This window comes from Nerophis lumbriciformis, linkage group LG03 (genome assembly GCF_033978685.3).
Source record: "Nerophis lumbriciformis linkage group LG03, RoL_Nlum_v2.1, whole genome shotgun sequence".
NCBI lineage: Eukaryota > Metazoa > Chordata > Actinopteri > Syngnathiformes > Syngnathidae > Nerophis > Nerophis lumbriciformis.
Genome location: NC_084550.2, coordinates 57,669,799 through 57,697,488, shown reverse-complemented (window position 1 = coordinate 57,697,488; position 27,690 = coordinate 57,669,799). Strand labels below are relative to the sequence as shown.

General features: G+C 41.2%; 1 protein-coding gene across 2 annotated transcripts in view; it reads left to right on the top strand.

Annotated features, from left to right (window-relative positions):
- The window catches only part of LOC133587402 (G-protein coupled receptor 22-like), a 58,916-nt gene extending 31,517 nt beyond the window's left edge, over positions 1 to 27,399 (top strand). For both annotated transcript variants that reach the window (XM_061939917.2, XM_061939918.2), the window contains exon 2: positions 21,753 to 27,399. In XM_061939917.2, coding sequence (XP_061795901.1) covers positions 21,859 to 23,550 — 1,692 coding nt within the window. In that variant the 5' untranslated portion in view covers positions 21,753 to 21,858 and the 3' untranslated portion in view covers positions 23,551 to 27,399. The remainder of the gene's footprint in view (positions 1 to 21,752) is intronic.
- Positions 27,400 to 27,690: the final 291 nt, after the last annotated feature.

Genomic DNA, 27,690 nt, shown 5'->3' with positions numbered 1-27,690 from the left:
GAGTGTGAATGTTGTCTGTCTATCTGTGTTGGCCCTGCGATGAGGTGGCGACTTGTCCAGGGTGTACCCCGCCTTCCGCCCGATTGTAGCTGAGATAGGCTCCAGCGACCCCCGCGACCCCAAAGGGAATAAGCGGTAGAAAATGGATGGATGGATGCAGGCCCGGCCCTAACCAATCTGGCGCCCTAGGCAAGATTTTAGGTGGCGCCCCACCCCCCCCTCACAAGAAACCGAATAGCTTTATCTTTGACCTTTTTTTTTTTACTTACAACTATACCTAATATATAAAGGGGTGGACAAGTGACTATTACCTGCAGGGCAAACATTAGCTAACCAGAAGGCAATAACAATGTAAACAAAAAACACCTGCTTAAAAGATCTAATACCTGAGGAATGTAAGGTGGGAGTACAGTAATTACCTAACGTTACATTATTATTTTCCATAGCAATTTAGCCCCCTCCACAATATTAACCCGACGTTAAAACAGAACTAGCTATTTATTGATTAGCAATTGCCGAATCATGTAACATTAGCTTAATGCTAACAAGCCAGGTTACTATCACATTCTGTAACAGACAAATAATTTAATGTAGGCTAACGTTACCTACCTGCTACCTCTGTCTTTTCTCGTTTCTACTCCTCTTCTTTTCTCTTTTTTCTTCCTTGGGCACCTGACAGTTTTGGCCGTTTTGACATCTTGTGTTGATTTTTTGATGTGGTGACGTCCAAAAAGAGTCATGATATGGGAAGGGGGGGGGGGGGGGGGGCGTAATGTTGTAACAAATAATATTTCTATTAAATAGGCTTTACTTTGCATTTTAATTAACGTGGGATTATTTTTTGTATTTAGAAATAATAGTACCAACTTTCTTTTTTTTTCTTTTTTTTTTCTCCAACATTTGTGGCACTGGCGTGGCGCCCCCTGATGGACGGCGCCCTTAGCATTTGCCTATACGGCCTATGCCACGGGCCGGCCCTGGATGGATGGATGTTTGCTGAGGTTTTTTCCCTTCTCTATCCTTTTTTTTCTCTTCTCTTTCCAATCTTTCACAGGGCGCTGCCCATATGGCGACCCATTACCCCGCCCACCACCTCTCATACCGTATTTCTGTTTCTTGGAGAGGTTATGGTAAATTGGTTATACTTGTATAGCGCTTTTCTACCTTCAAGTTACTCAAAGCGCTTTGACACTATTTCCACATTCACCCATTCACACACACATTCACACACTGATAGCCCTAAACCACCACCCATCAGGAGCAAGGGTGAAGTGTCTTTCTCAAGGACACAACGGACGTGACGAGGTTGGTAGAAGGTGGGGATCGAACCAGGAACTCTCAGGTTGCTGGCACGGCCACTCTCCCAACCTCACCACGCCGTCCCCAAAGGTTGTACTTTTTAAGTGCATTACAAATAATCAATCAATCAATCAAACTTTATTTGTATCACATTTTACATGCATATGTAGCACAGAGTGTTTTACATTTAAAAACATTGGAAAAAACAGTACCTTCCCTTATTGCATAATCGCAAGTGGAAACTGTCAACCCTCCACTCCCACGCTGGAAATAACTATAAATCTAAAATATATTAAAAAGATCAAATAAATGAATAAAATATATTAATAAGATATAATTAAAAAAATGCATAAATATTACATAAGTATGTAACATAAATAAGACTAATTAAATTGGTATGTAGTAAATAAAAGCTAATACCGTATTTTTCGGACTATAAGTCGCAGTTTTTTTCATAGTTTGGCCGGGGGTGCGACTTATACTCAGGAGCGACTTATGTGTGAAATTATTAACACATTAGCGTAAAATATCAAATAATATTACTTAGCTCATTCACGTAAGAGACTAGACGTATAAGATTTCATGAGATTTAGCGATTAGGAGTGACAGATTGTTTGGTAAACGTATAGCATGTTCTATATGTTATAGTTATTTGAATGACTCTTACCATAATATAAATGATAAATGATAAATGGGTTGTACTTGTATAGCGCTTTTCTACCTTCAAGGTACTCAAAGCGCTTTGACACTACGTCCACATTTACCCATTCACACACACATTCACACACTGATGGAGGGAGCTGCCATGCAAGGCGCTAACCAGCACCCATCAGGAGCAAGGGTGAAGTGTCTTGCTCAGGACACAACGGACATGACGAGGTTGGTACTAGGTGGGGATTGAACCAGGGACCCTCGGGTCGCGCACGGCCATTCTTCCACTGCGCCACGTTAACATACCAGGCACCTTCTCAGTTGGTTATTTATGCCTCATATAACGTACACTTATTCAGCCTGTTGTTCACTATTCTTTATTTATTTTAAATTGCCTTTCAAATGTCTATTCTTGGTCTTGGGTTTTATCAAATACATTTCCCCCAAAAATGCGACTTATACTCCAGTGCGACTTATATATGTTTTTTTTCTTTCTTTATTATGCATTTTCGGCAGGTGCGACTTATACTCCGAAAAGTACAGTAGATGCTAGATAAACACAGAGTTAGAAGGATAGTAAAAAAAATTATAAGATGATTAAGAATATTGATTAAATTCTAGGTTAAAAAGGTGGGTCATGAGCTTGTTTTTAAAAATCATAACATTCCCTGCAGCCCTGAGGGCCTCCGGCAGGCTGTTCCACACATGGGGTGGGGGTGAAGTAATGAAGTGACGCCTCCCCCGTAGGTATGTGTCCTGGCTTTTAGAATAATTAGGAGGCCTGAAGTAAATAAGGCATCTTCTATTTTGGTGTGTGTGAGTGAGGGAAGCTAGGGAAGTAATTCTTTGGCGCCACCTACCTGGTTTGTGTGTCTAAATCTGTAGATTTTGGAAAAAATACTCTTAACCAGTAACGCGATGATAGTAGTTACGGATTTAATAAATGCGGAAGTGGTTGTAAAAACCATGTTTCTTCACCGATTTAATACAAACAGTAATTTCCGCTGTTGATCTATATAATCAAAAGTTTCAAGTGCAATCTGTGCTGCTGTTCCAACATGTTTCATTTGGTAAGGGCTGTTTTCAAAACAACTAAAGAGATTAATTATGGAGCGGGTCTGTGCTGCTTTATCTTATGCCACCTAATAAAACAAGTGAACATATGCCAATGCACTAAATGAGCCAAAAACATGGCTACATTTTGTCCTTTAGTTGTCTCGAAGCAATTACGTCTCTGGCAGGAAACAAGTCACGGTCACAACAGAAAGTTGGGTATGTGATGTGACTGTGAGCCCACGTGTGCATCCTGCAAAGCAGGGTTGAATGAGGACAGCACGAGGTAGAAAAGCCCAAGAGGACAGCAAACAATCTGCTTGGGCGTCGGACCGCTGATTCTAAAAGGTCTTGACAGCCATTAACAACCTGACACCTATTGTAGTCTACAACAGCCAGGAGGCTGTGCAGAATATGCAGTTAGCGCAATTGGTTCCTACATTCTCAGCCTTTTGGAATTTTAAAATCATCTGGATTTTATTTTGCCATAGTCGACATGCATTCTTTCAATGTCCGTGACTGGTATGTCTAACTAAACGTCCCATATTGTAGTATAGTTAAGGATGGGAATTGATAAGATTTTTGATCCTACTTAACGGTATCTTAACGGTTCTGTTATTGACTCATATTTGGAAAAAAGAGGGAAAAAAAGGTGGATTAGTCTCAATGTTGTTTAGTTTAGAGGTAACATGACCATACAACGTCTGCAGCGAGGTCTCAAGAGGCACATAAGTAGCACAGAAAATAAAATGTTTAGAAAAAAAAAAAAGAAATGAATATTCTTCTGTAGACGTTAGCAAATTAAATCATGTGCAAAATACACAAGAACATAACATTTAGTAACATGTTATGTTCATGTGTATGTTTCAGTAGTGTGTATGACAGTGTTTCAGTAGTGTGTGAGAGAAAAACTTTTCAGTTTTTTATGTGAGAGCATTTCAGTAGTGTCTATAAGAGTGTTTCAGTAATGTGTATGAGAGTGTGTGAGAAAAAGACATTTCAGTTGTTTATGTGAAAGCATTTAAGTAGTGTGTATGAGAGTGTTTCAGTGGTGTGTAGGAGAGAAAACAATTTCAGTTTATGTGAGAGCATTTCAGTAGTGTCTATACGAGTGTTTCAGTACTGTGAATGAGAGTGTTTCAATAGTGTGTGTGAGAGAAAGACATTTCAGTTTATGTGAGAGCATTTCAGTAGCGTGTATAAGAGTGTTTCAGTAGTGTGTATGAGAGTGTTTCAGTAGTGTGTATAAGAGTGTTTCAGTAGTGTGTATAAGAGTGTTTCAGTAGTGTGTATGAGAGTGTTTCAGTAGTGTGTGTGAGAGAAAAACATTTCAGTTGTTTACGTGAGAGGATTTCAATAGTGTATCCATCCATCCATTTTCTACCGCTTATTCCCTTTAGGGGTCGCGGGGGGCGCTGGAGCCTATCTCAGCTACAATCGGGCGGAAGGCGGGGTACACCCTGGACAAGTCGCCACCTCATCGCAGGGCTTCAGTAGTGTATGTAGGAGCTAATTCTGAATAATGTCCCTAACGGCCCCTCATATTAACTTATCACATGCAAAGTAAGATATGTCAAGCTTTTATTTGTTGTAATCTTGATGATCATGGCTTACAGTTTATGAAAACTTTGAATTGAAAATCTCAGAAAATGTAAGGTTTCCAAAACCGTAAGCCAAGACCATTAAAATGATGACAAATAAAAGCTTGACTTATCTCACTTTGCATGTTATAAGTTAATATCACAGATTAGTTTCACATTTTAATGAGAAGGCATTCATTTGAATGTAACAAATAGTAGCGCTAACATAATAGGCGGTGGGTTAATACCTCTTGTTTCTGCTGCCTTGGATGAGATTGGATGATTTATGATTATTACATGCTGTGTGTTCAAATGTTTCAGCATATTGCTCGCATGTCCTCCTCTTGACGGACAAGCAGCCCTATGAATATTACAAGTAGGCGGTTGCAATCTTTTCTTGTAAAATGTAGGTGTTTTGTTCCACCCGAGCGAGCACCGCCATTTTGCGATCTGACGTCACTACGCACTTCCGCCCGGAAGAAAGTTTACAAGGAATTGATACACTGGGAACTGGTTCTGAACAAGAACCAGTTTTCGATTCCCATCCCTAAGTAGGGTTTGACAAATTATAAGATGAGTGTCAGGGGAACTAAAATTAAATGTAGCCTTGATACTGAAATTTAGAGATTTTAATGAGCCCTATATTAGAAACGCTTTGTTTTGTGTGTCGGTAGCTTTAATGCTGATGAACTGTGCTTGTGCACGTCAATCTGACACGAGTGTGTCTCCAAGAATTGTGCACTTTATCCACTTTTTATATGTACCGTATTTTTCGGACTTTAAGTCGCAGTTTTTTTCATAGTTTGGCCGGGGGTGCGACTTATACTCAGGAGCGACTTATGTGTGAAATTATTAACACATTAGCGTAAAATATCAAATAATATTACTTAGCTCATTCACGTAAGAGACTAGACGTATAAGCTTTCATGGGATTTAGCGATTAGGAGTGACAGATTGTTTGGTAAACGTATAGCATGTTCTATATGTTATAGTTATTTGAATGACTCTTACCATAATATGTTACGTTAACATACCAGGCACCTTCTCAGTTGGTTATTTATGCCTCATATAACGTACACTTATTCAGCCTGTTGTTCACTATTCTTTATTTATTTTAAATTGCCTTTCAAATGTCTATTCTTGGTGTTGGCTTTTATCAAATACATTTCCCCCAAAAATGCGACTTATACTCCAGTGCGACTTATATATGTTCTTTTCCCTTCTTTATTATGCATTTTCGGCCGGTGCGACTTATACTCCGGAGCGACTTATAGTCCGAAAAATACGGTACATTATAACTCTGCACTTACATCAACATGACAATAAAGAGTGGGAGAGGAGGACACAAAGGTTAGCAACCCTAGCATAGCTACAGTGCTAACTTTATTTACGTTTTCACAGCAACATCATGCTAGGTTAGCTGAAGAAAAATGAAACAATTTCAGCTCCCACATCTGTAACTCACCGATGGATGGTGAGCAGAGCACCAGGATTTGATTTAAGATGTGTAGCGAAGCCTGTTTTTTGTTTATTAGCATCAAAAGAGCCATTTTTCCCCGTTTCGCAAAAACATAACACAGCTGTTAAGTTTTCAAAAGTTTTTATCTTTTCATAAATGTACAGATAAGAGCAGATTTTTCTGTTTTTGGGACGTATTCATGTCTCTCTTGTGCAGACATGCCTCTAACCGCACTCACACAAACACACCAGCTCCCGGACCTTTTTTTCTTTGCCTTCCTGTCTCATCCAAACACCAGCCAGGACACATTCACGGCCTCAGAGATAGTCCGAAAACGTACGACTCTTTAAATTGCTAATTTCTCCCATTCTGGTGTTAAACTCCACCTCAAAGGGAGCCACAACACAGAGGCACTTCTTCAATTTAATTCAACTCAATTCAATTCAAAAAAAGTTTATTTGTCCCCAGGGCACCATTGAGCAGCGAACACAGCAGCAAAGGCAAATAGGCTTTCAGAAGCTGTAGATGCAGACTATAAAGGTTGAAACAACAAACGGTGAATAATTACACACTAAATAAAGCTAATGTTAAAATATTCAATCAGGAAAACAGTACCAGAGGAAAAAAATAAGAAATGAATAAACTATTGCTAAAGTACTAAAAACCTTGCTAGTGCAAATAAACTAGTACTGGGGATTAGCATTAGAGTGCAAAATGGCAAAGACAAATTCAGAACAACGGTAATATTCAGATACCCTCTGATAGTTCTATATCTTACCAACATTCTGTTGAATTAAAATGTATCACCATCAAAACACAAAGTTATTGTTTGATGAAGGGTGAAGTTATTCAGGCGTAAGTCTCTTGTTAAAGGGCCAATAATGTACTCAAATTAAAGAGCGTACTGTGGTTGCAGACTTCATTAATGGTTGAAGCTATTTTCTGATGCGGCAACATTCTCAGAAGACATAATGGAGCACGAGGCATGAAGAGATGGAAGCTTAATATTGTCGCCGTCCTCAAAAAGTAATGTTTTTTCTGGAGGGTGAAATAGATTTAATATGATTAATGAAAACTCGTCTCGTTGAGCTCACAGCTTTCGTATAATCAACAATGAAGACTGACAGGTGCAGGATGTCATCTGTCGTAATCATTTTGAAATACCATTCGATAAAAGTGATGCTATTTTAGTTCTTTATATACAAAAATAGGTTAAAAAATAGTAGGACATGCAAGAAAATGTGTCAACTATGTCGTCCACTCACTGCCTGTGCTAAACCAACAATATTGTAACCTTTTCCATCTGCCAGTTCGAGCCACGGCTGCCCCCAGAAAGAGCTTCTGACATCCGGCCTTGGCCTCAAACCAAAAACTAACATGATACTAGTGTTTTCCAAATACCAATATTTTGGTAGCAGTACCAAAATGATTTCGATACTCTTCGGTACTTTTCTAAATAAAGGGGACCACAAAAAAATTGCATTATTGGCTTTGTTTTAACAAAAAAATCTAAGGGTACATTAAACATATGTTTCTTATTGCAATTTAGTCCTTAAATAAAATAGTGAACATACAAGACAACTTGTCTTTTAGTAGTAAGTAAACAAACAAAGGCTCCTAATTAGTCTGTTGACATATGCAGTAAAATATTGTGTCATTTCTCATTCTATTATTTTGTCAAAAATATTAAGAAAAAGTGGTAGAAAATGAATTATTAATCTACTTGTTCATTTACTGTTAATATCTGCTTACTTTCTCTTTGAACATGTTCTATCTACACTTCTGTTAAAATGTAATAATCACTTATTCTTCTGTTGTTTGGATACTTTACATTAGTTTTGGATGATACCACAAATTTGGGTATCAATCCGATACCAAGTAGGTACAGGATCATACATTAGACATATTCAAAGTCCTCATGTGTCCAGGGACGTTTATAAACATAATATGAGTTTTTAAAAAAACGAAAGATGATGTTGTGATGCCAAAAAATATCGACGTAATCATAGTAGTATCGACAAGATACCTGCCTGTACTTGCTATCATTACAGTGGATGTCAGGTGTAGATCCACCAATGGCGTTTGTTTACTTTTTGATGCCGGTGAGCTACGGTGTGTAGTGAAGCATGTTTAGCTATTCCTCGTCCTGCAGGGATGATACTTGTAAGAAACGTACTTTATTTGTCGCCATGGAGGCGAGGATTAGTGATTTAGAAGTAGCTAAAACACTGCCGACTGCAGGTGGACGTTAGCCCCTAGCTAGCTAGCCATGTCTTAAAGCACCTCTTCCTGAGGGCGTTTCAGTGTTAGAACTTCACCTTTATCGTTAGTTTTTAAGCCAAAATGCGTCCACTGTCCCTTTTCTGTTTACACACTGTGTCTGCTTGTAAGTACTCCGTGATTGTGCGCTGCCGAACATGTTCCTCTGCTCGTAAAACCAGCAATGACTTGACTGGACGATGAAGCGGGTGCCGGGGGGTGGGGGGGGGTGCGGGACCGGTATGTTTCAGAGGCGGTATAATACCGAAAATGATTCATTAGTATCGCGGTACTATACTAATACCGGTATACTGTACAACCCTACATGAAACATTTTCTTTTCCTCCGCGAGCCTCTGATTCTCTCTCCCGGCTGATCCCACGACACCTCATCAAGTGTCCATTACCACCACGCCACGCCACGCCATCATTGTTGCACTTAGTCAGAGAATGGCATCAATTACTGTTGTTGAAAGCTGCTCGCCTGCTCATTTCGATGGCGCGCTTTTAACCCTTGCAAGAACTCACAAATGAGAAACTGATGATGGCCTAGCGCTCAATAATCTCCCTGCTAAAAACCCTGAGTTGCTTTAACCGCGCAGCATCTCTCAGCAACTAACAGGTAGGGATTGCGATACGGCACATTTTGCTATTGAGCCCATACCAAACCGATAGCAAGTGCAGTGGTACCTCAGGATACAAGGTTCATTGGTTCTGAGGCACCACCGAAAACGCGTTGCTCCTTGAGATTAATTAAAATCAATTTAACCAGCGCTTGGCCTCCCCAAAACAGCACAATTTTATATGTAACACACCTCGTGAAGAGAAAAACTAACTTTTAGACAATAAATATTATATAAAAAGCAATACAATAGAATGTACTACAAATGACTACAGTAGTTTTATGAAGTAATGTTGTAATAATGTAAAGTATTCTCTGGTAAATCTGGCAAGACACCAACGCACTGCAACTATTTTATTTATTGTAAATAAAAGCGTGTTTTGTAGGGCTGCGAATCTTTGGGTGTCCCACGATTCGATTCAACATCGATTCTTGGGGTCACGATTCGATTCAAAATCTATTTTTTTCGATTCAACGCGATTCTCGATTCAAAAACGATATTTTCCCCATTCAAAAGGATTCTCTATTCATTCAATACATAGGATTTCAGCAGGATCTACCCCAGTCTGCTGACATGCAAGCAAAGTAGTAGATTTTTGTAAAAAGCTTTTATAATTGTAAAGAACAATGTTTTATCAACTGATTGCAATAATGTAAATTTGTTTTAACTATTAAATGAACCAAAAATATGACTTATTTTATCTTTGTGAAAATATTGGACACAGTGTGTTGTCAAGCTTATGAGATGCGATGCAAGTGTAAGCCACTGTGACACTATTGTTCTTTTTTGTATTTTTTATAAATGTCTAATGATAATGTAAATGAGGTATTTTTAATCACTGCTATGTTGAAATTGTAACTAATATTGATACTGTTGTTGATAATATTAATTTTTGTTTCACTACTTTTGGTTTGTTCTGTGTCGTGTTTGTGTCTCCTCTCAATTGCTCTGTTTATTGCAGTTCTGAGTGTTGCTGGGTCGGGTTTGATTTTGGAATTGGATTGCATTGCATTGTTAGGGTATTGCTGTGTATTGTTTTGTTGGATTGACTAATTAAAAAATAAAAAAAATAGGATCTTTCTGTGTGGAGTTTGTATGTCCTCCCCGTGACTGCATGGGTTCCCTCCGGGTACTCCGGCTTCCTCCCACCTCCAAAGACATGCACCTGGGGATAGGTTGATTGGCAACACTAAAAAATTGGCCCTAGTGTGTGAATGTGAGTGTGAATGTTGTCTGTCTATCTGTGTTGGCCCTGCGATGAGGTGGCGACTTGTCCAGGGTGTACCCCGCCTTCCGCCCGATTGTAGCTGAGATAGGCTCCAGCGACCCCAAAGGGAATAAGCGGTAGAAAATGGATGGATGGATGGATAAAAAAATAAAATGAAAAAATAAAATAAAATAAATAAATAAAAAATAGATTTTTTAAAAATGAGAATCGATTCTGAATCGCACAACGTGAGAATCGCGATTCGAATTCGAATCGATTTTTTACCACAACCCTAGTGTTTAGGTCTAGTTTGTGTTGAGCTGTTTAAAAAACATAAAAAAAACAACTAATTGTCCAGTTATGGTATTAAAACTTGAAATGTATCTGTCTAAGATACACTTATTAATGATGACAAATTATATATACCGTATTTTTCTAACCATAGGGCGCATTGGAGGCGCACTGCCGATGAGCGGGTCTATTTTCATACAAAAGGCGCACCAGATTATATGGCGTTAGTCAAAAAACTACACACCAAGTTGCTGTTTGATACCGTCACACGACTTTATTGTGAAGACTTTGAAACGGCAATACCGCGATATCTACAAAACCGTTACAGCCCTATTTAAAACACTTCCTTGTGGTTCACATAACATGTACTGCTAGGTCTTTGGTCAAAATATTGCATAGATTATGTTTTACAGATCATCTTCAAGCATACTTGCCAACCTTGAGACCTCCGAATTCGGGAGATGGGGGCAGAGCGGGGTTGAGGTGGGCGGGGTTTGGGTTGAGGGCGGCGGGGTTTAGTAGTAGTGGGGGTGTATATTGTAGCGTCCCGGAAGAGTTAGAGCTGCAAGAGATTCTGTGTATTTGTTCTGTTGTGTTTATGTTGTGTTACGGTGCGGATGTTCTCCTGAAATGTGTTTGTCATTCTTGTTTGGTGTGGGTTCATAGTGTGGCGCATATTTGTAACAGTGTTAAACTTGTTTATATGGCCACCCTCAGTGTGACCAATATGCCTGTTGATCAAGTATGGGTTGCATTCACTTGTGTGAGTGCAAAAGCCGCATATATTATGTGATTGGGCCGTCACGCTGTTTGTATGGAGGAAAAGTGGACGTGACGACAGGTTGTAGAGGACGCTAAAGGCAGTGCCTTTAAGGCACGCCCCCAATATTGTTGTCCGGGTGGAAATCGTGAGAAATTCGGGAAAATTGTTGCCCCGGGAGATTTTCGGGAGGCACACTGAAATTCGTGAGTCTCCCGGGAAAATCGGGAGGGTTGGCAAGTATGTCTTCAAGCCGCTTTCTGACCGTCTCTTCAAAACACGCCAATTTGTGTCTTATTTACGTGGCACCACTTCGACAGCATCTTCTCCCTGTCATCTTGGTCTACCGTTAGTTTTTAGTGCTTCCATAGCGAATCTACTAACAGATATTAGTTAGAACTGTATGCTACTTTGTATTAGAAATGGCAACAGCTGGTGATAATTTCCACAACAAGAGGATAGAGAAAAATAAGGAGCCTATTGACTACGGGCGGACATGCACAAATTTTTGGGACTTACGGTATGCAGATCCCAAATACAGATTAGCAGGTACCAGTCCGTAAGAAAAGTTGGTTTTGCATTAAACTGCAAAACACCAGATAATATGTCTGCTCATAGGTGCCATTTTGGGGTCCTTATACACACCATAATAATACCCGTATGTTGAAAAACAGCATGTCTGACTATGATAGCCGTAATGCGCCAACAATCCATCAAGCGATGCGGCTTCATAGCTTACCAAAGTCATGCCAAAATATTATGACAGATTTTTGAGCACCTTGTGTAATGTTCTATATTCTCAATGAAACATCAAAGTTTCGGGCTTCCTTGCTGGCATCATCTATTAATAAACTGGCGTCAACTTGCAGTCCACACGTACAGTATCTCGTATGTGTGACTGCTATCTACTGGTCACACTTATCATTACACCATGTATCGAATAAAATTGCTTCAAGGTCTGTAAGCACAAACAGAATTAATCCATACATTAGGCAAACTGGGTTTTAAGGCGCACTGTCAATTTTCGAGAAAATAAATGGATTTTGCGTGCCTTATCGTCCCAAAAATACAGTACATGCGAATAATCACAATTATTTTTGAGTTAATTATGAACAATGCGATTAATCGCGATTAAATATTCTAAACATATATACATCTATATGTATATATATATAAAATATATACACTAAAGGCCAAAAGTTTGGACACACCTTCTCATTTCAATGTGTTTTCTTTATTTTCATGATTATTTACATTGTAGATTGTCACTGAAGGCATCACAACTATGACACCTGTGAAGTGAGAACCATTTCAGGTGACTACCTCTTGAAGCTCATCAAGAGAATGCCAGGAGTGTGCAAAGCAGTAATCAGAGCAAAGGGTGGCTATTTTGAAGAAACTAGAATATAAACCATGTTTTCAGTTATTTCCCCTTTTTGTTAAGTACATAACTCCACATGTGCTCATTCATAGTTTTGATGCCTTCAGTGACAATCTACAATGTAAATAGTCATGAAAATAAATAAAAAACTAATTGAATGAAAAGGTGTGCCCAAACTTTTAGCCTGTACTGTATATATACCGTATATATATATATATATATATATATATATATATATATATATATATATATATATATATATGTATACCGTATGTATATATATATATATATATATATATATGTATACCGTATGTATATATATATATATATATATATATATATAAATAAATACGTTAGGTCAGGAAAAAACACAGAGGTTTTATCATCCCTACAAGCTAGTTTTGCAGGTTTCCCTGCTCGTCAGGGGATTTTATTATATATATCTATATATATGTATATATCCATCCATCCATCCATCCATTTTCTACCGCTTATTCCCTTTGGGGTCGCGGGGGGCGCTGGAGCCTATCTCAGCTACAATCGGGCGGAAGGCGGGGTACATATATATATATATATATATATATATATATATATCTTTATCAAAGTGCTGGTACTCACAACTTTTTTGGGCCCCATTGTAGCTCATTTTGCAGTTGTATTCAATACAAACAGCGACTGAGTCATCAACGTGTGTGATATTTTGTTTGGGCCCTCAATACCGCCGAATGCTACACGTCAAGTAGAGTAGTTATTTAGGCACAATGTTTGACAACCCAGATGCTACACAAAAACCAAGGAAAAACATTTTTGTCTAGAACCAAATCATACGAAAAGTCTGAATCTTTGTCACCAATTAAGCACCGGAAGTGAAGACAAATGTGTAAGAAATTGCTATGAAATGGACACGTTGTAATCAGAAATTGGAAATATGTGATGTAGCATATTGCAACTGTTCCAAATAAATCATGAAAATGTGTTTAAAAAAATGCTAATTGTTTGCCTGCTTTAGCATCAAAACGTCCAAATCTTATAACAATGTACCTAATCATAATAACCTTTGTTAGATAAATGCAGCAGTGTGCTCGGTGCCGAAACGTGCCTCCATCGGCTCTTGCGGCAAATAATATTGTGACCTGTGTCACGGTGAGTTAACAACTCTTTTAAGCAGCACTTAAAAGGAGAGCGCAGGTACCTGTGAGGGGACCATAGAGAGTGTGTTTGCGCTTCCTTTCCCAAGCTTGTCAGATCGATGACGCTTTAAATCAATGTTGCAGCAACACCGCAAACCCCATGGAAGCCATTAGTGGATTAAGATAGACCACTGCTCCACTCCCAGGCCCCTTCTGCCTGCGACGTCCCTCCCACTTGACAAATGCGAGTCGGGGGAAATGTGAAATAAAACAACGAGAAAAGGGCACACGAGGGGGCAGGAAGGGAAAGCGTGTCAGAGAAAAGGTGGACACCGGAGAAGGGGTCAACACTGCCCCTGCAGCCTTTCATTTATAGTACACCGGCACAGGTGGAAGATGTGTAGCGCCTCAAAATGACACTTAATATATTTTCCTCACACCATGTGGCCAACGTAAAATGCCATACGCTTTATGCAAAATAGTCTGTCTCTTCTAGTAAACTGCAGGATGGGATGTGTGGGACAACGAGTAACGAGGGGGAGGGGAGTGCAAAGCTGCTCTTTTTCCTGATAGGGTTGTTTATGTGCCACTGTCTGCGGATTATTGATCCATTCATCTTCGTTACGTTTCCCTGCGAGAACTATTAACTGCTGCCACCCTCGGTTGGGTGTCCGCGGTGTTGACATTCATCGCACGGCCTGCCACCTCTCCTGACGAAAGCTCGGAGCCGACAGATTTTTTCTGCTCGAGGTCGACGAGAAACGCTTTATAATGGTCATGTTGATATTCAGTATCTCAGAAACGCGAGTACAACCCTCATGTTTCAGCAACCATATCTTCTTGATAAAACAATAAAAAGAAAACGAGAATATAATTAAGAGTAGTTAGTGTTGTTCCGATACCAATATTTTGGCACTGGTATCAAAATTATTTAGATACTTTTCAGTACTTTTCGATACTTTCTAAATAAAGACGACCACAAAAAATTGCATTATTGGCTTTATTTTAACAAAAAATCTTACGGTACATTAAACATATGTTTCTTATTGCAAGTTTATCCTTCAATAAAATAGTGAACAGACAAGACAACTTGTCTTTTATTAGTAAGTAAGCAAACAAAGGCTCCTAATTTACTTTACTGACATATGCAGTAACATATTGTGTCATTTATCATTCTATTATTTTGTCAAAATTATTAAGGACAAGTGGTAGAAAATTAATTATTAATCTACTTGTTCATTTACTGTTAATATCTGCATACTTTCTCTTTTAACATGTTCTATCTACACTTACCATATTTTTCGGACTATAAGTCGCAGTTTTTTTCATAGTTTGGCCGGGGGTGCGATTTATACTCAGGAGCGACTTATGTGTGAAATTATTAACACATTAGCGTAAAATATCAAATAATATTATTTAGCTCATTCACGTAAGAGACTAGACGTATAAGATTTCATGGGATTTAGCGATTAGGAGTGACATATTGTTTGGTAAACGTATAGCATGTTCTATATGTTATAGTTATTTGAATGACTCTTACCATTATATGTTACGTTAACATACCAGGCACGTTTTCAGTTGGTTATTTATGCCTAATATAACGTACACTTATTCAGCCTGTTGTTCACTATTCTTTATTTATTTTAAATTGCCTTTAAATGTCTATTCTTGGTGTTGGCTTTTATCAAATACATTTCCCCCAAAAATGCGACTTATACTCCAGTGCGACTTATATATGTTTTTTTCCTTCTTTATTATGCATTTTCGGCCGGTGCGACTTATACTCTGGAGCGACTTATACTCCGAAAAATACGGTACACAAACTTTACACTGACTACTCTTAGGGTTGTATGGCAGTAGTAAATACCGGTGTTTTTTACAGACATGACGTTGGGTCGTCGTCGTGTCGTGACATTGCTGGTTTTACGAGCAGAGGTGCATGTTAGGCAACGCACACGTACGAAGTACTTGCAAGCAGAAACAGTGTAGACAGAAAAGGGAGAATGGACGCATTGTGGCTTAAAAACTAACGATGAAGATGAAGCTATAAACACTGAAACGGTGCTTTAAAACATGGCTACCTAGCTAGCGGCTAATGACCATCCCAGTCGGCAGTGTTTTTGCTACTTCTAAATCACTAATCCTCGTCTCCATGGCGACAAATAAAGTATGTTTCTTACAAGTATCATCCCTGCAGGACGAGGAATAGCTAAACATGCTTCACTACACACTGTAGGAGGATACAATAGCTAGCCGCTAACAGCAAGCGAGCGCTCCTCAATGTAAACAAATTTCATGGTTGGACCTGCACAGACATCAATTATAACAATACCAAGTACAAGAGACATACTACAATGATTACATTGATACTTTTTACTATCACAAAATCTTTTGTCATGTTTTTTTGTTTATAAACTCAGGAAATATATCCCTGGGCCAAGAATAATTTTAATTATGAGCACTGTATGACCCTGTAATTACTTGGTATTGGATTGATACCCGGAACTTATATAAGTATCCAAACAACAGATGAGTAAGTGATTATTACATTTTAAAAGAAGTGTATATAGAACATGTTGAAACTAAAAGTAAGCATATATTAACAGTAAATGAGCAAGAAGATAAATAATGAATCCATTTTCTACCGCTTGTCCCTCATAATTTGACAAAATAATACAATATGTTGCTGCATACGTCAGCAGCCTAATTAGGAGCCTTTGTTTGTTTACTTACTACTAAAACAGAAGTTGTCTAATAAGTTCACTGTTATTTCATTACAAAATTCTTCTTTGATCGCAATAAGAAACATATTTTTAATGTATCATAAGATTTTATGTTAAAATAAAGCCAATAACAAAAAATGTTTGTGGTTCCCTTTATTTTGAAAAGTATCAAAATACAGTTTGTTACCGGTACCAAAGTATTGGTTTGGAGACAACTAGGGATGTCCGATAATATCGGGCTGCCGATAAATGCTTTAAAATGTAATATCGGAAATGATCAGTATCGGTTTCTTAATTATCGGTTTCGGTTTCTAAAAGTAAAATGTATGATGTTTTAAAACGCCGCTGTGTACACGGACGTAGGGAGAAGTACAGAGTGCCAATAAACGTTAAAGGCATTTCCTCTGCGTGCCGTCCGAGTCACATAATATCCACCGGCTATTCTCATTACGAATTAATGCAAGGCATACTTGGTCAACAGCCATACAGGTCACACTGAGGGTGGCCTATAAACAACTTTAACACTGTTACAAATACCGTATGCGCCACACTGTGAACCCACACCAAACAGGAATGACAAACACATTTCGGGAGAACATCCGCACCGTAACACAACATAAACACAACAGAACAAATACCCAGAATCCCTTGCAGTACTAACTCTTCCGGGACGCTACAATATAAACCCCCCCGCTATATATTTACTTGAGTAAAAGTAAAAAGTATGTTGTGAAAAAATTACTCAAGTACTGAGTAACTGATGAGTAACATATACACACACACACACATATATCCATCCATCCATCCATCCATCTTCTTCCGCTTATCCGAGGTCCGTTACCACATACTCTCTGAGCACTCCCCACAGGACTTCCCGGGGTACACGGTCGAATGCCTTCTCCAAGTCCACAAAGCACATGTAGACTGGTTGGGCAAACTCCCATGCACCCTCAAGGACCCTGCCGAGAGTATAGAGCTGGTCCACAGTTCCACGACCAGGACGAAAACCACACTGTTCCTCCTGAATCCGAGGTTCGACTATCCGGCGTAGTCTCCTCTCCAGTACACCTGAATAGACCTTACCGGGAAGGCTGAGGAGTGTGATCCCACGATAGTTGGAACACACCCTCCGGTTCCCCTTCTTAAAGAGAGGAACCACCACCCCGGTCTGCCAATCCAGAGGTACCGCCCCCGATGTCCACGCGATGTTGCAGAGTCTTGTCAACCAAGACATCCCCACAACATCCAGAGCCTTAAGGAACTCCGGGCGGATCTCATCCACCCCCGGGGCCTTGCCACCGAGGAGCTTTTTAACTACCTCGGCAACCTCAGCCCCAGAAATAGGAGAGCCCACCACAGATTCCCCAGGCCCTGCTTCCTCATAGGAAGACGTGCTGGTAGGATTGAGGAGGTCTTCGAAGTATTCCCTCCACCGATCCACAACATCCGCAGTCGAGGTCAGCAGAGCACCATCCCCACCATACACGGTGTTGACACTGCACTGCTTCCCCTTCCTGAGGCGGCGGATGGTGGTCCAGAATTGCTTCGAAGCCGTCCGGAAGTCTTTTTCCATGGCCTCCCCAAACTCCTCCCATGTCCGAGTTTTTGCCTCCGCGACCGCTGAAGCCGCACACCGCTTGGCCTGTTGGTACCTGTCTGCTGCCTTGGGAGTCCCATGAGCCAAAAGAACCCGATAGGACTCCTTCTTCAGCCTGACCGCATCCCTTACCGCCGGCGTCCACCAACGGGTTCTAGGATTACCGCCACGACAGGCACCAACTACCTTGCGGCCACAGCTCCAATCGGCCGCCTCGACAACAGAGGTACGGAACATCGTCCACTCGGACTCAATGTCCAGCACCTCCCTCGTGACATGTTCAAAGTTCTTCCGGAGGTGGGAATTGAAACTCTCTCTGACAGGAGACTCTGCCAGGCGTTCCCAGCAAACCCTCACAATGCGTTTGGGCCTGCCAGGTCTGTCCGGCATCCTCCCCCACCATCACAGCCAACTCACCACCAGGTGGTGATCGGTAGAAAGCTCCGCCCCTCTCTTCACCCGAGTGTCCAAAACATGAGACCGCAAATCCGATGACACAACTACAAAGTCGATCATGGAACTGCGGCCTAGGGTGTCCTGGTGCCAAGTGCACATATGGACACCCTTATGTTTGAACATGGTGTTTGTTATCGACAATCTGTGACGAGCACAAAAGTCCAATAACAGAACACCACTCGGGTTCAGATCCGGGCGGCCATTCTTCCCAATCACACCTCTCCAGGTTTCACTGTCGCTGCCAACATGAGCGTTGAAGTCCCCCAGTAGAACGAGGGAATCACCCGGGGGAGCACTCTCCAGTACTCCCTCGAGTGAATCCAAAAAGGGTGGGTACTGAGCTGCCGTTTGGCGCGTAAACGCAAACAACAGTCAGGACCCGTCCCCCCACCCGAAGGCGGAGGGAAGCTACCCTCTCGTACACCGGGTTGAACTCCAACGTGCAGGCTTTGAGCTGAGGGGCAACAAGAATTGCCACCCCAGCCCGTCGCCTCTCACTGCCGGCAACGCCAGAGTGGAAGAGAGTCCAGCCCCTCTCAAGAGAAGTGGTTCCAGAGCCCTTGCTGTGCGTCGAAGTGAGTCCGACTATATCTAGCCGGAACTTCTCCACCTCACGCACTAGCTCAGGCTCCTTCCCCCCCAGCGAAGTGACGTTCCACGTCCCAAGAGCCAGCTTATGTAGCCGAGGATCGGACCGCCAAGTGCCCTGCCCTCGGCTGCCGCCCAGCTCACACTGCACCCGACCTCTATGGCCCCTGCTATGGGTGGTGAGCCCATTGGAGGGGGGACCCACGTTGCCTCTTCGGGCTGTGCCCGGCCGGGCCCCATGGGGACAGGCCCGGCCACCAGGCGCTCGCCATCGTGCCCCACCCCCGGTGACCCGCGTCCGGGCGAGGGAAATCTGGGTCCTTTGTTTATGTTCTTCATCGAGGTCTTCGAGCTGCTCTTTGTCTGATCCCTCACCTAGGACCAGTTTGCCTTGGGAGACCCTAACAGGGGGCATAGAAACCCCCGGACAACATAGCTCCTAGGATCATTGGGACATGCAAACTCCTCTACCACGGTAAGGTGGCAGCTCAGAGAGGAGACATATACATATATATATATATATATATATATATATATATATATATATATATATATATATATATATATATATATATATATACACACACATATATGTATATTGTGGCAAACGCAAGAAACACAGCGTTGTTTCTCTCAGGTCTTTATTGTAAGACTGCCAACATGAGAATGTACAATAATACAAAATATGCACTTTAATAGTGTGCCCAAGAAGACACACAAACCACACCCATTCTGCTGAGTGTGAGCATGGTCCTAGTGCCCGCCACACTATATATTATATATATATATATATATATATATATATATATATATATATATATATATATATATATATATATATATATACACATATATATATATATATACATACATTGATATATACAGTATATAATTTATATTTATTTATTTTGCCGTTTTTATTTACATGTTAAAGGTGTTTTAATGAATATACATGCATGTTTAACACATATAGATTCCTTTCTTTCATGAAGACAAGAATATAAGTTGGTGTATTACCTGATTCTGATGACTTGCATTGATTGGAATCAGACAGTAGTGATGATAACGTCCAAGTTTTCAAATGGAGGAGAAAAAAAGTTCCTCCCTCCTGTCTAATACCACATGAAAGTGGTTGGTTTTTGGCTTCTTTTTTGTCCAGCTTCCATATTCGTTTTTTATACACTTTACAAGAAATACATTGGCGGCAAACTCCGTAGCTTGCTAGCTTGCTAGCTTGTTTGCGCTGGCTTTCGGAGACTCTTATTTTGAAAGCGCAGGCGCGATGGAGCGGCACTTTTATTGTGAAGACAGGAACTGTGCAGTCAGTCTTTAGGCTTTTGACGGGATGTACGGTTGAAATAAAAAAGGGTCTTTTTTCCTTCACACTTTGATTGATTGATTAGAACTTTTATTAGTAGATTGCACAGTACAGTACATATTCCGTACAATTGACCACTAAATGGTAACACCCCAATAAGTTTTTCAACTTGTTTAAGTCAGGTCATGTGACCACCTGGCTCTGTTTGATTGGTCCAACGTCACCAGTGACTGCATCTGATTGGTGGAACGGAGTGAACGTCACCAGTGACTGTATTTGTTGAAACGCAGGCACTATGAAGGTCTGTCTGACAGACCAAAACAAACAAAGCGTGCATTAACAGATCTATAAAAATTAGTAGCGAGTAGCGCGCTGAATGTAGATAAAAGTAGCGGAGTAAAAGTAGCGTTTCTTCTCTATAAATATACTCAAGTAAAAGTAAAAGTATGTTGCATTAAAACTACTCTTAGAAGTACAATTTATCCCAAAAGTTACTCAAGTAGATGTAACAGAGTAAATGTAGCGCGTTACTACCCACCTCTGATCACAACAAAATTAGGCATAATAATGTGTTAATTCCACGACTGTATATATCGGTATCGGTTGATATCGGTATCGGTAATTAAGAGTTGGACAATATCGGAATATCAGATATCTGTAAAAAGCCATTATTGGACATCTCTAGAGACAACCTTAATGCGTAAACAGACATTGTGGTCTTAAAAAACGTATAAGATAAGTGTGTCTTGCCTACAATTAAACTTGGTGGTCGTAGTCATGGTGTAGGGCTGCACGAGTGCTGTCGGTAAGAAGGAGATGCGATTCATTGAGGTGAAACTCATTCAAACAAAACATTTGGACAAATATATTTGTCATGGGCCGGTATAGCTCGGTTGGTAGAGCGGCCGTGCCAGCAACTTGAGGGTTGCAGGTTCGATCCCCGCTTCCGCCATCCTAGTCACTACCGTTGTGTCCTTGGGCAAGACACTTTACCCACCTGGTCCCAGTGCCACCCTCCATCCATCCATCCATTTTCTACCGCTTATTCCCTTTGGGGTCGCGGGGAGTGCCACCCACACTGGTTTAAATGTAACTTAGATATTGGGTTTCACTATGTAAAGCGCTTTGAGTCACTAGAAAAAAGCGCTATATAAATATAATTCACAATTCACATGAAATAATTGCCATTAAAACTGAAACTACTATACTAACAATCTATCAGCATCATCAAAAGTGAGTACAGCCCTGAGCAACTATTTTACTGTACCTCCTCAAGGGATCACCATATGCAGTCCTTGCAGGAATTTGCGATGTCGCACTTGTGCCAATTCACACAAAATTCAGTCTTTCTCTTCTGCTTTGTTTTTTCTCTTTGCAGAAGACCACTTTGGCCACCATCTTCATCAATGTCTCGTGGGAAGCCGAAGAAAAGCATGTGGCGTGGTAGCCGCTGTTGCTATGTGTAAAGAGGTACCGGGGCGCCAATGGAGACCGAAGGCTATCGTGACCTCCCGGAGACCAGCGATGGTCAGGGGGTAGGCCTGCTGGATGGACGGGGCGGGGGTGCGGCGGAGGAGGATTGGAGTGCCGCCTACCCTCTGGGCTTCCAGGTGTCCTTGACCACTGTGCTGATCCTAGAGCTGGTGCTGGGCTTCAGCAGCAACTTGACCGTGCTGGTGCTGTACTGCGCTCAGTCAAACCTGGTGGATTCAGTCAGCAACTTGGTCACCGTCAACCTCCATGTCCTGGACATACTGGTCTGTGTGCTGTGTCTGCCGCTCACAGTGGCCGTCATCCTAGTCCCGGCTAACGGAAGCGGCGTCGGTGGACTGGCGACGTTGTGCTGCTTCCACGAAGCTTGCGTCACCTTCACCAGTGTGGCCACGGCTGTGAATGTCCTGGTGATCAGCTTGGACCGCTATGACATCTCAGTGCGTCCCGCCAGCCGCCTCCTGAACCCCCGCCGTGCCGGACTGCTCCTGGCAGCTGTGTGGGTGGTCTCTCTGGCCGTCTTCTTCCTTCCTTTCCTTGAGGGGGACTTCTTCTCTTCAAGGGCGGAGGACAGCGAGGATGAAGAGCCAGGGATGGAGAACATAGACTTTGAGTCGATTACTGGGCACACAACGCTTTATTCTTCTTCTCTTTCACCTTCAGTTTTACCTTCAATGCAGCCCTCCTCGCTTTCACACAACCTCTCTCCGGTATGGCAGAACAGAACGTTGCTGTGTGTCGGAGGGCAAGGGTACTACACGGGAATGGCTATGTATTACCACTTGTTACTCCAAGTGCCGTGTTTCTTCATCGCTGTGGTTGTCATGTTCTTCACCTACTCCCGGATCCTACAGGCCCTCAACATCCGCATAGGCTCCCACATGATGAGGGGCAGCCGTACAAAGGACTCCACCTGCAGGATACGCTGCAGGAGGAGGACGAAGAAGAAGGACCTCACCTTGCCAACCGAGGTAGTCTCCTCCAATCAGAACCAGAATCTCTCTCATCCTCCCCTTATTCCCTCCCCGACCCCGACATCCCCTCCACCGCTCTGCTCCATGCCCCAGGGGATATCTGACAGCGGTGCCACAGTCACCACCGTCAGTACCGCCGCCACCACCCCCATCGCCACCACCCCTGCCACTCCTGCTTCTCCGACTCCGGCGGCTTCTGGAGCCACGCAGACCCACGCCACCTCCCCGCTGCCGGCTTCCTCCATGGGCGTCCAGGCCTCGGTTTCTGCGATCATCGCCTTGAGACGAGCCGTGCGTAGACACAGGGACCGACGAGAGCGTCAACGGCGTGTCCTTAAAATGTCGCTCATTATAATATCCACCTTCTTGGGCTGCTGGGCTCCATTGTCTGCAGTCAACATTCTGATTCTGTGTATGGGCCCCAGCGATGGCTTGGTGCGGGTCCGTCTCTGCTTCTTGGCCATGGCGTACGGAACCACTATCTTTCACCCTCTACTCTACGCTTTCACCAGGCAGAAGCTGCGGCGTGCCCTCAAAACACGGGTGAAAAAAAGGGTTGTTTCCCTTCTGCAGGTGGACCCAGCTCCCGTTGGGGGTACGGTCATTCATAACTCCTGGGTGGAAGGGGGAGGCCAGAGGAAGGTTCGCAAGGCCCGGGTGGAGGCCAGCGACGGCACTGATCGATGCCTCACCGAGGCTGTGAGGGAATGAGGCTGGTCTTCATCGCGTGCGTGCGTATGTGTGGTTGTTTGACAATTGCGTGCAGTTTTCCGTTGATGGATGGCGTGTGTATCCTTGCATGTGTGTGAGAGGCAATTAGTTTACAAAGGACTGATCCCGTGACCTCCGCCTGCAGGCTGATGTGACGTTAGGTGAGGTCTAACAAGAGCCATTATTCTGCACTTCTTAACTTACATCACACCTGAAAATGCTCCACAATACAGCGAGGCCTGGATGACATCAGCTCTTTACCTAATGGCTTCTGCACCCTTGTGCTTGTGCATAGACCACACACACGCACACATATACACAACAGACACTGGTCAGCGCTTAGTCATTAAAAAAAGCACACCAAACCTGGCAGGCTTGTGTAAAGTTCCAAATCAAACTGAGAATGTCTCCCAAATTAAATCCAGTTTGATGAATTAGATTTTTTTTTAATTCAGGCTTTAAACAGGAAGTGGAATTGCAATCCCAATACAAATTGAAGGAAGCGGAATTGAAAGTTCCAGTCGAACATTTAGTCGTCGCTCGTTCAAGCGTCATTGCTATACATAATCATAATACCAGGGCGTCCAGTGAGGGGCATTTTGTACTCCCTTGTCCCAGGAAGAATGCTTTGCGGAAATCTTTTATTTATAGATCTGTATCGCTCTGGAATAACCTGCCTAAAATTCTCACCGGCATTGAAAGTAAACAGGTTTTTAAAAAGAAAGTAATGTTTTATCTGAGTCTTTAAATTAGTTTGCTTGTTGATTTGTTTGGTTTTATATTGTGTAGTTATATTTATATGGTAATTATTATTGTAAATGTAAATTGTTTGCTTGTTTTTTTTATTGATGCTTTTATTTTTATTTTTTTTCTGTATTGTGTAGTAATAATTATATGCTTTTACTTGTAATTGTATTGATTGTGGACCCCAGGAAGACTAGTGGGTTGTTGAGGCAACCAGCTAATGGGGATCCTTAATAAAAATCAAATCAAAAATTGCTATGGTTGTCACCCGGCAACTACAACATGGCAATGACATGGAAATACTTCATCACATCCTGGGTAATTCCTTTAAGTTAGAATTAGTCTTTTTTTGTGCTGAAACCACGGACGGTGGTTGTTCTGCACAAAGATAGTCAACTTGACAGTCGCAGCTACTATAATTATTTGTGTTGTTAACATTTCGTGTTGTCAGCATTGCGTGTCCAAAGCTGTGTTATTGATGTAGAAAAAGCCAGTGAAAGCAGTCTTGTTAACATCAAGTGCCGCACTGAGTCCGATGCTATGTCCCATTGTTGTCTTCTTGACATCGCTAAGGCCAAAGTCTCAACATTGTGGAGATGTGCTGTCGATGAGGCTGGAGTCAAAGATGAAATTCCATCAAAAAATTGTTCTACCAAAAAATGGTGAACTTTATTGTCACGCTTAAGACAACCTGTTGTTATTGTCACTTTTAACCCATTAACAGAATTCCCGCTTGGTGATCATATTTATTAATCACCAAAAAAATAACATGGTAATATAAATTAAGGCAATAATGTAATGTATTGTGCAACATATAAGATTTTATTTACCACTTCATTTAGGCCACAAATATGTAGAATATGCTTAAAAATATACAGATTTTTAAATTGCAGTATTTATTTATACTGTATTTATATATGGCAAAAAATGACAGTATTCCAGAATGCGGAGTACATTCCATCCATGAATGTATAGAGGCGGATACAGGTCTGAAGCAAAGTAAAGAAGAAAGAAGGTTTTTTGAAGAAAGCAATGTGGAACTGCGAACTATCAAGCTGGTGGCTCCTATCATGCAAATTTCCGATAGCTAATATTAGCATTATCATTTTGATTTGACCATCGAAATGTACTTACTAGTTTAGCAGGAACATAGCTAAGGCAGCATCAGTCTGAAATTCTTCATCTTTGAGCTCACGCCAGCGAGTTAAAGCCGGAGCAATGTTGATCTTTGATTTTTATTTTTTTGTCTCCTCGGGCAAAACTTTTCGTTTCTTTGGTTGTTTTGGAGCTCCGGCCATGATAGAAGTAATTGCACGTAGGAGTTCCTCTTCTTCTTTTTGTTTTCCGGCCGCACCAGGGCGTTCGCATCAACTTACGTCTTTTTAACGAATGGGGAAAGGGAGAGTGACACGAGCCGTAAACCAAGTCAGCATATTTGTCATTTTTTTGTGTGGCAGGGTTCCTGCCACCCTCCTCAACCTTGCCAAGTGCAAGTAAAAGCAACAGAGACGCACTCAGGAGAAGGTTGAAAAGTTACTTAGTGCTTCTTTAATGAACTTAATAACAATTATAACATTGTTATAATTTAGGATAATGGTGGGAAAATACTTATTTTTTCCAGAATGCTAAGCTTGATCCAAGTATTCGAAGATTTTACTGTTTGCAAAGTATTTTTTGTATTTATTCTAATCCTTTGTTAGACATTGTTCCTTTTACTTTGCCCTAAAGAATTTATCAGAATTGCAATTCCACTTCCTGTGATTCCAATTCAACATCCTGTGAGGTGGAGCCAATTAAATTGATTTTTTCAACAAATGTAATTGAAATTCCAAATTACGGCTTTTGCACAAGCCTGCTCCCTGCACACGTATTCTCAGCGAGAACAAATGTTTTTTTCCCCCGATATGTTTCATGCCTTAATTAAGTTAGTGAAAGACAGTATTGTGGTGCTGCTGTATGTTTACAAAAAGTCGGAGTGAGAGAAAACTATGGTCAGTAATTACGAGTATTCGGATTGAAAGTTTACATTGTGATTATAAAAAAGCAAAAAAAAAGGATATTTCACTTTTAAAAAGGCACCAATTTCTAAAACTAAATTAAGCTAAAAAGGCATGACTATTTTTTTTTTTTCTAAAACCATTTTTTAAAAGGAACATGGTGAAAGGTGAGTGGTGTTTTTCGTGGGTGTGACAAACAAAAGTATGTGTGATCATGTTTGTGTGTTCCAAACGAGCAAAGCAATGACCCCTAACATGTGAACAAAAAGAATGTGAACACACAATTGTTGCTTCTTTTTTTTTTGCTATTTACAGTTCCGGGAAAACCGGGAAACAGGGGGACTTTAATGGCGTGGCCAGCTAATTGTGTTTATAATCACCTTCAACGTGGAAATCAAAGGGCAATATTTTGTATAAAATGTTTAAAAAAAGGCCACCTGACACTGTTTCTGTAGTCACAGCAGGTATTGAAGTATTTTAAAGCGTAGAAGTACTGACTTAGACAAATATCACATATACTACTAAACTGACTTGTCACAGCAGAGTCCTGGACTTATTTACACTGTTCCTGTTTCTCTATCTCCTCAGGGCTTGTATTTACAAATGTGCTGGACGTGAAATAATACACCAGCCCTTAATCAGCTCTTCTTCAACGTGTGTTGCCGTAAGTAAAGATTCATGTCACCAAATAGGTAGAGAACACTTTAATCTTTGTATGAACTCAAGTCTTGGGAGACCTTTTGGGCTAACCCTCCACCATTCTCACCCTCTTTTACACCAAGTGTGAACCCAACTGAAGTCAGTCATTCTTGTGTGTTTATGTACATTTTTCAGGGATGTAAATATTGAAGTGTCAGATTTGGGTTTTGTTTTTTTTTCGTTTTCTTCTCTTTTTTTGGTCACAATCATCTGCCGGACAGAAAGAGAGCCATTGTGATGTTACTGTAAAGAGATCCGTGTAATCGCATTTGTGTTAATACTCAATGTGTGTAATGTGTACTATACATTTATGAGCCTGTGTATAGAGAAATATTAGTACTGTACTGTATAAAATGTATATTACATGTTGCTGTATAGAACAGAGTCTGAATTAAAACGTAATCTAAGAATCGAGACATCTCGGCTTGGTGTGTCACATTGATTTGAAATGGGTTTATATATACGGTCAAACCTCGGTTTTCGTATGCCACAAATTCCATAGTGGATGATAAAAAATGTGTAAAATTTCGATAAACCGTCTCGGTTATTGTACTGCCAAACGTTGCATGAAACAAACTAGTATGTTTGCCCTCATATCAACAGCAGATGGACACACTTCAGAACCAAGGAGAGAGGTTACTTTGTTAGCTTTGTCTTTTATTGCCTTTCAGCTCTCAGTATACAAGCTACGTACCGTATT